The sequence below is a fragment of the Quercus suber genome, unplaced genomic scaffold, assembly GCF_002906115.3.
Source record: "Quercus suber isolate HL8 unplaced genomic scaffold, Cork oak 2.0 scaffold_787, whole genome shotgun sequence".
Lineage (NCBI taxonomy): Eukaryota > Viridiplantae > Streptophyta > Magnoliopsida > Fagales > Fagaceae > Quercus > Quercus suber.
Window position 1 is genome coordinate 94,051 of NW_027070223.1, and position 14,177 is coordinate 108,227.

General features: G+C 35.7%; 1 protein-coding gene and 1 long non-coding RNA gene across 2 annotated transcripts; one reads left to right on the top strand and one right to left on the bottom strand.

Moving 5' to 3' along the window:
- Positions 1-2,862: 2,862 nt before the first annotated feature.
- Positions 2,863-6,494, bottom strand: LOC111987162 (uncharacterized). Its single transcript, XM_024018865.2, has 3 exons — positions 6,235-6,494; positions 5,030-5,228; positions 2,863-4,445 (listed from the first exon to the last, which is right to left on the bottom strand). The coding sequence occupies exons 1-3, from the start codon at positions 6,425-6,427 to the stop codon at positions 3,167-3,169; spliced, it is 1,671 nt and encodes a 556-aa protein (XP_023874633.1). The 5' UTR covers positions 6,428-6,494; the 3' UTR covers positions 2,863-3,166.
- Positions 6,495-9,534: 3,040 nt separating this feature from the next.
- Positions 9,535-11,671, top strand: LOC136064870 (uncharacterized). Its single transcript, XR_010626524.1, has 2 exons — positions 9,535-10,919; positions 11,002-11,671. It is a non-coding gene; the product is annotated as an uncharacterized LOC136064870 (long non-coding RNA).
- The last annotated feature ends 2,506 nt before the right edge of the window (positions 11,672-14,177 follow it).

The window sequence follows — 14,177 nt, forward strand, 5'->3', positions numbered from 1 at the left end:
TCTCATGTTTTGGGCCGTGGTGACATATATTCTATTATTGACTTCATTGGTTCTTTTCTAGCAGGATCTTAGATTCATCCTGTTTTGGACAAAAGTTGACCTGATAATGTCCTAGTAATGGAAACAAATGGCAGTGAAGGAGAGAGAGTGAGAGAAATGTATACTTTTTTTTTTTCTTTTTTCCTTTTTTGGTTTAGAGATGGGTAAGTGAATGTCATAAATAAAAAATAATAAATGTGATCCTAATTAGGATATCAGCATTAATGAGTGTTTTTTTTTACTATTAAATCTACTTAAATTCTTGATATAAAATTTATTTTCTATTTTCCAAAATAAGTTTTATATGAGTGTTGTGAGTACTTAAAAAAAAACATAACTACAATGGCTTAAGCTTGACTCTAGAATAAAGTAATTGGTTTAATAAATAGATTACATCCACTGGTCGATTCATAATATGAAACCGATCAATAAAATAACGTAACACAATTTACACTATCTAAGTATAACAAATAAAATTTATGACTAATGCTAGAGATATAAACTATTTTACAAACTGCTAATATGATGAGTAATTATTGATAAATAAAAATATGATATTAATTGTGGGCCTAGATGAAAACTAATAAGAGATTGGCCACATCAACATTTTGTAAAAATATTGTAGAATAATTTGTGACTGTAGCATTACTCAAAATTTATTCTAGAAGCTTAAAATGAAATATAGAAGATTCTCTTTAAAATACAATTACTTGTTTCATTTATAGAAAAACAAACTATTTTACAAAAAAATTTATAAACAGTTGATGTGATGAGTAATTATTAGTAAATGAAAAAGTGATATTAATGGTGGGTTTAGATGAAAACCAATAAGAGGTTAGCCATATCAACATTTTGTAAAAATATTGTAAAATAATTTGTGACTGTAGCATTACTCAAAATTTATTGTGGAAGCTTAAAATGAAATATAGAAGATTCTCTTTAAAATACAATTACCTGTTTCATTTATAAATCCATAAATGGGCATTTAGTTAGTATATTGGTTCAAGCATCCAAAATAGAAAAGATCTCTCAAAGAATATGATAAGATTCAACAAAAATGAAATTTTCATCAGGAATATTTACTTTTAATTTTTGTCTGCAAACGTGTGTCAATCTAATACAAATCTTTCCATGTATTAACAAAAAATGGTTTTCTTTCCTTCATTTTTTTTTTTTCCTTTTACAAACAGGTAAATTAAAACATTGATAATAGACATCTCTAAAATTGGAAACCAACTGCTTTTGTCATTTGTGAAAAAAAAAAAAAAAGTTTGCACAGTTAATATGCTTGGTTTTCTTTTTCTTTTTTTTGTGGAAACCAGCCAATCCGATTGGGCCTTTATCAAATTTATAAGAATGCTTCAAGGAACATCAAAATCAGCTAACTGGGAAATGTCTGTAGGTAAGTCACCCAACCATTCCCGATACCCGGCCAAACATTTGGCCGCCAAGAACTCTTGTAGCAGGTTACAAGCCAACAGGTTAATGTTTGTAATAGGCTGCACTTGACGCCCAAAGTGAAGGGCATTTCGCCGGTTCCATAAACACCAAGCAGCTACTGCAAAGATTTCCTTCCTGAAATCATCCGTTACCTGCCAAAAATTGGTTGACAGAAGAGAAAAGTATAAGAATAGAAAATACAGAAATGATGGAAAAGTGAACAATTGAAAAATTTTCAGTTTTCCATCATGATTCATTTAATTGAGAAGAAAAATGAAACGATAAAAAAGGTAATTTATATCACTTCACTATTACACTCTTATTATATAAGAAATCATTTTCTATTATTATTTGAAAATTAATTTTTTCTGCTCTTGTATAAGAAAAAAAAATACATTATCAAGTAAATTAATAGAGATGAACACAATACAGTTTATTTATTTTCCTATCCATTTTATATAAAACAAATGTGATTAACTTGATTAAATATAATGACATCATATAAAAAGATAGAATTTTTCTCACAATCATACTCCTTGTAGACTTCTTGTTACAAGTTTCCAAAAAATACACATTTAAATAATAATAATAATAAAAGATTATATCTAAAAGGAGAAAAATAGTAAACTACATGAAAAACTACATTTCTCTCAATGTTTTTCTAAGAACTTTGGTGGGCTTGAGTAGAAAATCAAAATTCCCACCAACACCATTTTCCTTTCTTCCTACTTTCTCTTCAACCAAAATAATGTAAAATGCCAATGACCCAATTGGTCTAAAGCTTAAGAGATTTCTAACCATTTCAAAAAATAATAACAGGGGAAAACTTTCATCTGTCCTTCATTTTCATATCCCCTTTCCCATTCTCTATCTTTCAAGTTTCAAATAGGAATTATTTTCTCCTAAATGTAAGTTTCAACATACTAATTTCTCAATAAATTGATATAGTTTATATAATCCACAGAATTACTCTAAAAATTATAGCGGATTTTATTCCGTTATCCTAAAGCTTGGGGCACATCATGAGCCAGAAATTATACCCCCTGAAATGGATAATGGTCTTCCTTGATTTCCTTTTCTAATGGTTTTAATTTTTGTGAATAGCTATAGAGGTTTTGGTTTTCTTTAAAATAATGGCAAGCAAAGCATTGTCACAGAAAACGGAAAACCACTGTTATACTTTGTAAACTTGGAGTGCAGCAGCTAGGTATTTTGAGTTTTCTAACTAGTTTGTTTCATTTTTTTTTTTTTTTTTAATTACTGTTTAACTTTATAGTTTATTCTGGTCACTTTTTCCTCTACTCTCCCATCCTCCAAACATAGAGTTCGGGTGAATGGGAAGCCCAACAAACATAAAAAAAAATTAACAATGACCAATGAAAGTAACTTTTGTGTCTAATGCATAGGCAGTGCTCTCGTTTTCTAAAGCTGGCAATACCATTACAGGTAGCAATGCTACTTTCCGAAGGCAACCTGTTACAGCTTAAGTAAATAAGCACAACCCATTTTTCCCAGAAAGGTTTAAACCATAACATCTAACCAGAATGTAAGTTTGGATGTTGGAAAAAGATCAGCTTTCAAAGTAAAACTTGGCAGAATATACAATCACAGAGCTTCAAAAGTCCTAATCACCACTTCTTCACAAATATACTTCAAATAACCAACACAAAGACTAAACCTATGGTAGTCACCTGTACTCCAATCGCTGTTCATCACTTTCATTCAACTGGTGATCATGACCCAACAACCTTTTCAGCCGCATCAAACTCATGCGGATACGATGATGCTCACGCAAAGCATACATGTCGCCATTCAAGGTTCTTCCTGTCATTGCTGCACAGTCTCTCACAAAATTAGGCCTAGGTGCATGATAGGAGTGTCTTAAATCATTATTGGTTCCTCCAAATGCTTCTGTAGAATTAATCGAGTGCCCATCAGTCATCCTAGAGAATGAATTTCCAATGTTGCTTGGTAATGGAAAACTCACATGCTGTGAAGTTTGTTCCATATTTGTTAAGTGACTTGCTCGAGAACTGAATTTAATTGAAGGTGACCACTGCTGCATTTGAATAGGATTCCCCTGAATAGCAGGCCTAGGAGTGTGAAAGGAGTGTCTTAAATCATGATTGGTTCCTCCAAATGTTATTGTAGGATTGATCAAGTGCCCATCATTCATCCCAGAGAATGAATTTCCAGTGCTGCTTGTTAATGGAAAACTCACATGCTGTGAAGTTTGTTCCATATTTGTTAAGTGACCTACTCGAGAACTGAATTTAATTGAAGGTGACCACTGCTGCATTTGAACAGGATTCCCCTGAATATCAGGCCCTGCTCGAGAACTGAATTTAATAGAAGGTGACCACTGCTGCATTTGAACAGGATTCCCCTGAATATCAGGCCTAGGAGTGTGAAAGGAGTGTCTTAAATCATGATTGGTTCCTCCAAATGTTACTGTAGGATTGATCAAGTGCCCATCATCCATCCCAGAGAATGAATTTCCAGTGCTGCTTGTTAATGGAAAACTCACATGCTGTGAAGTTTGTTCCATATTTGTTAAGTGACCTGCTCGAGAACTGAATTTTATTGAAGACGACCACTGCTGCATTTGCATTGGAATCCTCTGAAATTGCAGAGGTCTTTCACGCATTGATGCAAACATACTTGTTATCCCAGTATGCAACCTTTTGGTTGTAGGGGACAATCTGAACTTAAAGGTGCTGCACTCACCCAAAGGAAATGGTTCATCACATCTCCAACCATCCCCTCTTTTGTTGTGATAACCTGGGTAGTCTTCTTTCTTGAAATCAACACACTCAATCAATACCAAACAGTTCTTTAAACCAAGTTCCGTTATATTCCAATGGCAAAATGGAGCTGTAGCTTTGTGGTTCACATGAATTTCACCATCTGCTCGAAGCATCCCTATTGCGTTATGGAAGAAGCCGTGCACAAGATTTCTATGCATGCTGTAGGTAACAAATTACAACAGTATTAGATCTCTGCAATGAATCGAAAATTTCCACAAAGAGCCCTTGGACATAAGCATGGAGAAAACGCTTCATGCGAACTAAGATGCCCAATGAAGGACTCTTCCAGATACCAACACCCTACATCAAGAAGACTCAGCAGTGTGGTTCTTTTAAGAACCAAGAATCATTTGACTTGCTTCATAACTTTGCAAAAATGGAATGTCATATGTGAATAACATTCCAGACCCCAAAACCGAGTTCACAATTCATTTTTCATTTCATAGCTACACATTCCCAAAAACAAAAATTGGGGCTTTCAATTTTGATATAGAAATGACACCAATGTCTATTACTATTTATAATGCCTATGCAAATGAGGTTTATCTGAATAAAGTTGAACAGGTAGTTAAAATAAAATGGATTTACGACATTGCTCATTCATAATCCCCTATTAAACATACAAGAACTACAATGACTTCAATTCCAACACATGAGGTTTCCATATCAACAATTATATCATTCAGGAAGGGACAAGGATATTAGGAGACAAAATCAATACAAATTACAAAATACAAACTTACTTAACCACATGTGCATGATCTTCCTTTCCATGAAACCCGGCATGAGGAAAGTTAAAAATAATCCTATCGAATTTCCACCATCTCAGATCACTATGAAGCTTCATTTTAGTTGCATCCACTCCATGTAAGAGGGATGCCCCGAGCTTTTCTAAATTTTCCAAATTCAATTTTGCTTCCTTGTATTTCTTGATCAACACGTCTAATTCAGCATAGAAGCATTGACAATATTATTAGAATATTCACTTAATAACTCTACCTCCAATTTAAAATGTTGAATAATCTCACATGTTAGACCCACTTATCAAGGGGCAGTTGGGCCCACATGTAAGAGGAAGTGTTAGGATAATAATTAAAAGCTATTCTCATCATTTTGTATATGCTTTAGCTTTTGGAACAAAAGTAATTTATCAAATATCATAACTTGGCCAAAAGATAAAAACATAAAAAAGGAAGACTTGAAACATCTATCTTTAACATAACTGTCAAGTCCAAGTTAAAAATTGCAACACTTACATAAATGGCATGAACAAATTTTCTTTCTAAATTTATCAAGAAAAAAAAAAGTGGTTCTAACTGTGATATAAACTCACTTAATCCCTGCCACTGATCATAAACTCTAATGTGTTTTTTTTTTTTTTGATACATAACTAAACATCATGACAAGAACATAGTTTTATATATTTATAATTTGATATTTGGGAAAAGGGGGATTTGAACCCCGGCAGTTAATACATAAGAAATTTTGCTATTAAAACCTTGTACTCAACTGCCAAGTGGAGATTCAAAAGTAGTACATTCTGCTTAATTACTCTGTTCCATAAACTATTAGTATATCAAATTCACCAAAATAAACAAGTAAATGCAATAACATATACTAAACTGACAGATATAGAACCATCACATATCCCCAAAACTATTTCTCTTTACCCTTTCTTAACAAAAAAAATGGCAGCTTGAAATGCAAACAGAAAAGTGTCAAACAAACCCAACCATCCAAAGATTACACCCAAAAAAAAAAAAAAAAAACAGGTAACAAACCCTTTAGTTAGAAGAACGAGTAAAAAAAATGGGAAATTTCTTTACATAAAAAAACAACGTTCATAAACACAAAAACACTGAACACATGCATAGACTTTGTCACATTGATATGTACAGCTTGAACAAAAATGATATACACAGAAAGAGAGAGAGAGAGAGAAATATACCATAAGGGTCGAGAGAGGAAGCGAGAATGTTGGAAGCAGAGCCAAAAGAGTTGGCCAAACTCAGAGAGAAAGAGAAATCTCCCTCACCCACCAACAGTATTTGGTGATTAGACGAATAATGCTTCGCCCATTTCTCTTCTTCATCTTCTTCATCAACACCTACTTGCTTCTCTTCATTTTGATGATTTGACATTGCAGCTTTCTCTGTATGTTTGCACAGAGAGAGAGAGAGAGAGAGAGAGAGAGAGATGAAAACTTGTAGAAGAAGAGACACTGAACGGGCATGGCCCTTTTGTAAGTGAGAGGTGTTTATTTTCAAGAGAAGTACCCTGCAGTTGGGGTTTTATAACGAGTGTGCCACCATCATGTAGAAGTAATTTTATACTTTTATTTTTGGTAAAGTTTTTTTTTTTTTTTTTTTAATCTTTATTTTTGGTAAAGTTAGAAACCTGCAGGCATGCAACTTAAATGCTTAATTTGAAATTTCAAGTTTCTTGTGTTTCCAAGGTAAATATTAAGTTCCCTAATTTAAATTCAAACTACTAATTGTATTTACTATTTAACTTTAAACATTAAAACACAAATAATTTTATCATTTTAAATAACAATTAAATTCTTCTTTTTTTTAGAAAAACAACAACTAAATTAAATGTAGTTATATACTACTACGTTTTAATTTAATTAGGAAATCAATGAATTGCATCTAAAATACTGAACCTATGTTCTACCCATAAAATATTAGAAAAATATAACATATGGGTAAAACTAGGGATGGCAATTCGTGTTCACGTATCGGATTCGTATCGTATCAACTCATGAGTATTCAACTATATATATATCAACACTAATCCAATATGTTTATTAAACGGGTCAAGATTCCTCAACCCGAACACAACTCATTTATTAAACGAGTCAGTCGTGTCAACATGTTTATTAGATTTTATCAAAATGAAAAATAAAATTTATGAAAAACTAACAAATAAATATTTTTAATATAAAAATTAGAACTAGCGAGTAACTACATCACAAATAATTATTCAAGACTAAAACATATCCCAATATCACAAAATAATCAATCATAATATGTCAAAGAAAATAAATTACAACAACTAATAAATTTATATACCTAAAGCTTGAAAAGTATATTGGTAAAATGTCATTTAATTAAACGGGTCAGATGGGTCAAACGGGTTCTATATGTTGAATACTAACTCAACCCATTTATTAAACAGGTCAGTTAGTCAATCCGAATATGACACGAACCCATTAAGCCTTAACCCATTACTTGCTAATTTCATGTCGTGTCGTGTTGGGTTTGTGAGTCGTGTCCAATTTTGCCACTCCTAGATAAAACAACATTAGGTTCAATAGAATGTACATTAGGTTCTCTAATTATATTTAAATATTTTGGTGAATTTCCTTTAAAAAGACAACACTATTAATGTTTTATTGGTTCATATGTTTGAATTTAATTACAAAATCTAATGTATTGCACCTAAGACAATATACCCAAATTTTATGCAACATTTACATGTTTTTTATTTCCACTCCTTTATTGGTAAAAGGCACATATTTGTATTATGTGTGTCGGGGACGTTTTTGCGACAAGGGCCAAAAATGTGAAAACAGCCCAAATCTCCCCTTGGGTTCTTTAGAAGTGTTTGTTTATGGAGAATCAAGCCCAAAATTCACAATGTATAAAAAAACAAAGGCTAATGGTGCTTTGACAAGAGAGAATCAAAATGCTAACAACAAAAGTGCAGAAAAGCATAAAAACATAACAGGTCTGAAACTTCGACCCGCTGTCACACAAAAGAGGGAATTGAGGGAGGTTGTGAGGAAGAGAGGGAAGGTTCCACTGTACCCATATTTCCACCCCTAAGGTTCATATTTGTGAGATTGTTGACTGGCTAAATGGGTTTTTGCTTTGAAGTTTTAGGTCTCTAAGTAGAATGTGGCTGGTTGTTTTTTTAGTTGAAGAAAGACTCTTGTATTGAGCTTGGGGTGTTGCTTCTAGAGTAAAACATCCTCCTTTGTTTTGAGTCTGATTGTGGAATTTATATTGAGTTTAGGGTGCTCTAAGTGACTGGTTTTTAGTCAATAGAAAAGGCTTTCGACCCCCAAGGTGTTAAGCAAGGAGTTATTTTCAAGTTTGCTTTTGTTTGGATAAAGAAAGGATTACTTTTATCATCATTAAGGTAAAGCTTGACTAAACCCTCATTGGCTCCTCATTATCAGTTGTTTCAAACTATTGGAAAGCTTAACTAGATGAGAGCTAGCAGCTGAAGTTGGCCAATGAGAGCCAACCATTTTTAAAGGAAAAAAAAGGTTCGAACATAAACTTTGGGCCACAGTCACATAGAGCATAACAGTTGTTTTGGGGTGAAAATTTTGGATACAAGACCTCCTCCATGAGCCTGAAGTGCTACCAGTGTCCCTTGCCCACTTGGTAGCACGCATGGGCTAGGCTCATGTAAAAGGTCCGAAAGGAACCGACCCATACCCTCCAAACCACACTTCCTCAATTTTCTCCATAAGTCACATGGGTTTGGGCCATGCTTAAAAGAATAAAATAAAATAAAATACATGAATTGAGCCCACAAAGAAGTCGGGCTTAAGTTGAATCAAGCTTGTACGAAATGTGTCGTGAAAATAGGTATCAACATTAGCCCCCCGAGCATGCGTGGTGCTTGCGGCATGTGTGTAAGTAGTTGATATTTCCCATTACTTGTAGATGTTGTGGTTTTGGGAATTAGTTTACCCAAACGCTCTATTTTTTGTTGAGATGTCATGGATCGCGAAGCCAATCTTGCATAAAGACATTAGGTTGAAGAAGTCCGCTTGTAGAGATGTCGTGGTCACGAGTCCAAGAAAGTTGAGTTGTAACCCAGTGATAGGTCCAACATGAAATGCTCCTTGATTTTTATGTCCACATGTAGCTTTAGAATATATATATATATATATATTTTTTAATTGGTCTTTCTTTTCATACTTGCAATGGTAACTTTAGCATTTACCATAGGAACTTTCACTTCCTTGACACCTTGGTGACTTTGACTTTCCTCCTTTGCATCTTTTGACTTTCATACTACATAGGTGGCTTTAGCATTTTTTTCTATTAAAGCCTTGGCCTTTCACGCCACTTGCTTTAGTTTTGCATCAGGTAACTTTTCTTTCATATAGGATTTACCCAACACATCATTTGCTTCTTCCTTGTCTCTTTTCTTCTCATTTTTAGTGGCCTTCACGCCACTTTGCTTCAGTAGGCCCCCCCCCCCCCATTTTTTTTTTTTTTTTTTTTTTTTTTTTTTTTTTTTTTTGTGGAGATCATAAATTTGAAGAGCCCAACACCATCCACTGTTCAAAATGTCGGGATTTGGGTGGGACAAAGTGCTGCTGTTGAAGAAGAGAGGGAACCCAATAATATGAAGCAAGGAAACTTTGCCGACGATGACCAAAGAAGGTCCGCGGCAGCCCGCTACCCATGGCCACGAGCTCGTTGGTACCAATGGTGATGGAGCGGTGCCTTGGTGAGTTGATTTGTTCATTGTGGCTATCTCTTGCTTGTGCTTGCTGATATGTTGAACAAATTATTCAAATAAATTTGTAAAGTGGCTTTTCTTTAGAAAAATGATAGTCCCATTGTGTCGATTCATAAGGTTGAGCCCCTTCTTTTTTCTTTTTTCTTTTTTAATTTATTGAAGCCAAAAGCTCATGCTGAAGCTAATTTCCATTGATTCTAATAGTCGCAAGGCATGGAACTTAGTTTTGCAATGTGGCTATGCTTGACTTTGAGTTGACCATCGTGTTGGAAGTAGAATGAGTCAATAACTTACTGCAATTTTGACTTGGGCACATAGGGGAAAATGATGATGAATGAGAGACCATCTTGAACCTCTATACAAATTGGACCACCATGATGCTTCAATATTTGAGTTGCTTGATTGTTGATAAATTTGGTGAGATTGTGTTTGCCAAGATTAGTTTTGACAAGTCCGCAATCATGAGCGATGAGCGATATTGCTGCCTGCCTTGGGGTAGCATATTTGAGGTGGAATTGAGCGAAGATATCACTTGCCGATGTAGTATAGAGATAAGGCATAGCCATTATGTGGGCATGGTAGCCCCCTGTATCGCGTCCTCGTGACAAATGCAATCAGAAGATACAGCCACTAGTTGTTGCTTTGTGCTTGTTATAATGATGAGGAGATAGTGTTAGTGAAACCATTATTGATGTTTCCATAGAGTGTCTGTTATTTTATCGTGATATTGCCCATCCATAACAGCCTTCACGTCTTGGGCCTTGATAGGAACAGATTGGCCATGATAGCATGAGAGGTTGCCTTGTAAAATTGTTGTTGTATACGCTAAAATGATGAATGGCGTAACTTGTGAGCAAGTAGGAGATTCCGCTTTGTTGCGTGGCTATATAAAAAAAAATGTTCAATGAAATGTTGTTATGTCGAGATGCTTTCACTTATAGTAATGTCGCAGCTCCATTTGTTTAAGAATGAAGCCGCAAATTTCTTTGGCAACATAAAATCTATTGTGGGAAGTCAAAACTCATTGCCAACCCCTTTTCATACCAATAGGGATTATTGAGTGCGCCACATTGCCGTCTTGCATATAATAAGTGTACTTTGGGAGAGACACCATTGTTGAGCGGGAACTTTGTAACTCACTTGGTAAGTCACATATCTTCTTCATTTTCTTTTCTTGATTGCATATAATAGTATATTGAGCGAGCCGTGCTATGGTTTCTTGTAGGATGACTTTGGCTTAGAGAATTGTGGAGCTGTCGTTGGGACTTTCATCCACGAGGCCAATCTCATTACCAATGCATCATTTTCTAAGGTTAAAGCTACTGCGGACAGCAACATAGAGCTACAATAGATGGAATCACGGCTGCCATTAGTAACTTTGAACCATTTTGGTCCGTCTCTCACTAGTGCCTTTGAAGTAAAGAAGAGAGTGACTGCAAGCCAATGTCCCAAAGATGGTGACATTGGATGGGGACTACGACATTGCTTCAACTTTTTCCTTCGCCACCGTTCTTGCTTTCCATTTTTTTTTTTCCCGATTGTCTTGTATTAAGCCCCAAGCTTTGAAATTTCAAACTAGTTGAATTGCGTAATATGGGCTGCTGCCTTGGAGACAATTTCTCTTGTATTTCACCCTTGTGGACAAACCACTTATGTATACAGCAACTCCTATCTAGTTGTATTGGTGCCACTTTGAATTTGTACTGTCATGGTTAGTATGCACAATTTGCATTTTGTACAAAGCAAACATATATGACATTTGGATGTAAATTTTGTATTTTGGAATGAAAAAAAATTATTTGTAACTCAAGGATGTGAATAGTTTGTATTTTGTACCTTGAGAATGAGCTTGTACCTTTCTTTGATAAGCTATGAGCATGTTTTTGCTGCGAAAACAGCTCTTGTATGACTATGAGCATTTGAGTATGTTAAGAACAGCTTGCTTGGAAGGGTCGAGTGCACCTTGCAATTAAGTAGCATAATTTTGATAGATCATATGCACTTAGTCTTTTGAAGATTACTTGTGCTTGATTGGATAGCTCGTGAATGTGGCTTTGCCTTTGCAAGGACAAGTTAGTAGACATCTTGCTTGGTTGTCACGCCTTTGCGAAAAGGTTTTGGCTAAGTGCACGTCTCACTGCTTGTGCACCATTTTTCAACGCTCTATTGACGGACAGATTTGGTTTCATATATAGCACCTCATATATATTGAAGCTTGGCTCGTCATTTGGTAGTCGGCTTATTCTCGACATATATTAGGTTGCTATTTCGTTAGCTTCAAGAAGCCCCCACATATGGGTTGCGTTTGCGCATGCTGCGACTCATGGTGCACTTGTTTGTCACCGTTTCATAGAGGCAATCACGTTCTCACATACATAGGCTTGCTAATTTCTTAAGGAAGGATTTTATCCTCACGTATAGCAAATTACCATGTGGCAATGAGATAGTAATTTGTTGCGTTGATTTTCCCATAATGTTTTAGGGATGATTATGTCCACCATGTAATGGACTGCTATGCTCGAATTATAAGATATTGTGTTGGTTTAAATACCGCTTCGTAAGGCTTGCCATTAAGAAAATGTTGGCTTTCCCTACTTTGTCGAGGGTATTGCATCCTCGCAAGTAGGGGTCTTACCACATATGAATGATATGACATCTCACTGGCTTCCTAATCATTTGGTAGAGATTTCCTTTTGAGGATGCATTGGCTTTCCTACCTTGTCGAGGGCTAGTCGTGCCCTCACAAGTAGGGGTATCGCCATAATAAAACGTCTAATTGGCTTTCTAGCCATTTGATAAGGCTTACCATTGAGAGAGTATGTGTTTGGCCTTCCCTACCTTATTGAGAGTATTTTTACCCTCGCATGTAGAGGCTTTGCCATAAGAGTAATTTGTTGGTTTTCTTGCGCTTCACAAGGTTTCTCATTGAAAGAAAACTTTGGCTTTCCCTACCTTATTGAGAGTATTTTTTACCCTCGCATATAGAGGCTTTGCCGTAGGAGTAATTTGTTGGTTTTCTTGCCACTTCGCAAGGTTTCTCATTAGAAGAAAGCATTGGCTTTCCCTACCTTATTGAAGGCATTACACCTTCGCATGTAGGGATCTCACCATGCTTCGATAACATGATAGTTTGTCGGCTTTCTAGTATTTCATAGGGCTTGCCTTCGAAAATTGGTATAAGTGAGATGTATTGTTGTCGCTTATGAATGAGATGTCAAAGCGACAAATAATATACTTCTTGATGAGTTTGGCTACAAGCATTCCCATCGCTTTTCTTGAATGCAATTGCTTCCGCCTACTTAGTGAACTATTTAGTGGCGGCAAAGACCTGAATGTACTCATTCAAGGGTGAATGGATAGGTCCAATGAGTTCAAGCCCCTGAGTATAAAAGGCTATGGAGCGCTCATGTCTTGAAGGCTTATATGGTGTGTGCGTATAAGCTTGGAGTGTACTTAAAAGTCTGGCGACTTTAGCGAATTTGGTTATGCCAAACCAATGGTATCCTATCACCAAGAGTTGTTGGTAGGATTTATTCCTCCCTTAGTATTCACCATATTCCTCCAAAATGAATTCCAAAAATGGGGTTTCTCATTTGCTATATAAAGGGCAGAATATAATTCCTCTTTGTTGAAGATTTGTTGTGCCGCAGACAGCGTCTCCATACTCAGCTAACTTGGCTTCTAATTTTGAGACAATGATAAGCTAAGCATCGGAGATGTCGATATAGGGTTGTTTCATTCTCAGCACAGCAATTTTTCTCCCACACTTCGGTTAGCCTATTTGTCGAAGATACATGGTACCACAGACAGCAGTTCCATACTTTGCTTGCTTGGCTTCTAACTTTCGGACAATGATGGGCTAAGCATTAGAGACGTCGGTATAGGGTTACCGCATCCCTAGCACAACAATTTTTCTCATCTGCCTCTATGCCGCTTATACCGAGCTTTCACATCAATACTAAGATTCCACTTGAAAATCTTTGGAATGGATTTCTAGCAACTAGCTTGTGATTTTTGAGTTGTTTAACATCAATGTTTAGAGCAAGCTCTAGTGAAGCATTCTTCAAAGGTGAGCGCAAACTTTCCTTATTAGTTGGCTTGGCCGTGGATTTCAATTGCAAGAATTGAGTGACAAGAACAATTTTCTTGATGATGGCAACGTTTGAACTTCCCTCTTCATGTATAATCTCAAATTCAAAAAGGATTAAGGCGTTTTCATGGCTTAGAATGCACGCGCTTATCATGACTTGAGATATATGAACATGCCATGGCTTGGCGTGCGCGGATCAACTAAGATTTTGGATGCGTGCGCTCATCATAGCTTAGCGTTCATGAGCGTGTCACAGCTTCAGTGAAAGGGAATTGAGTTCGGATTTTCTTTGTTGTTGGGTGCTCCGAGAA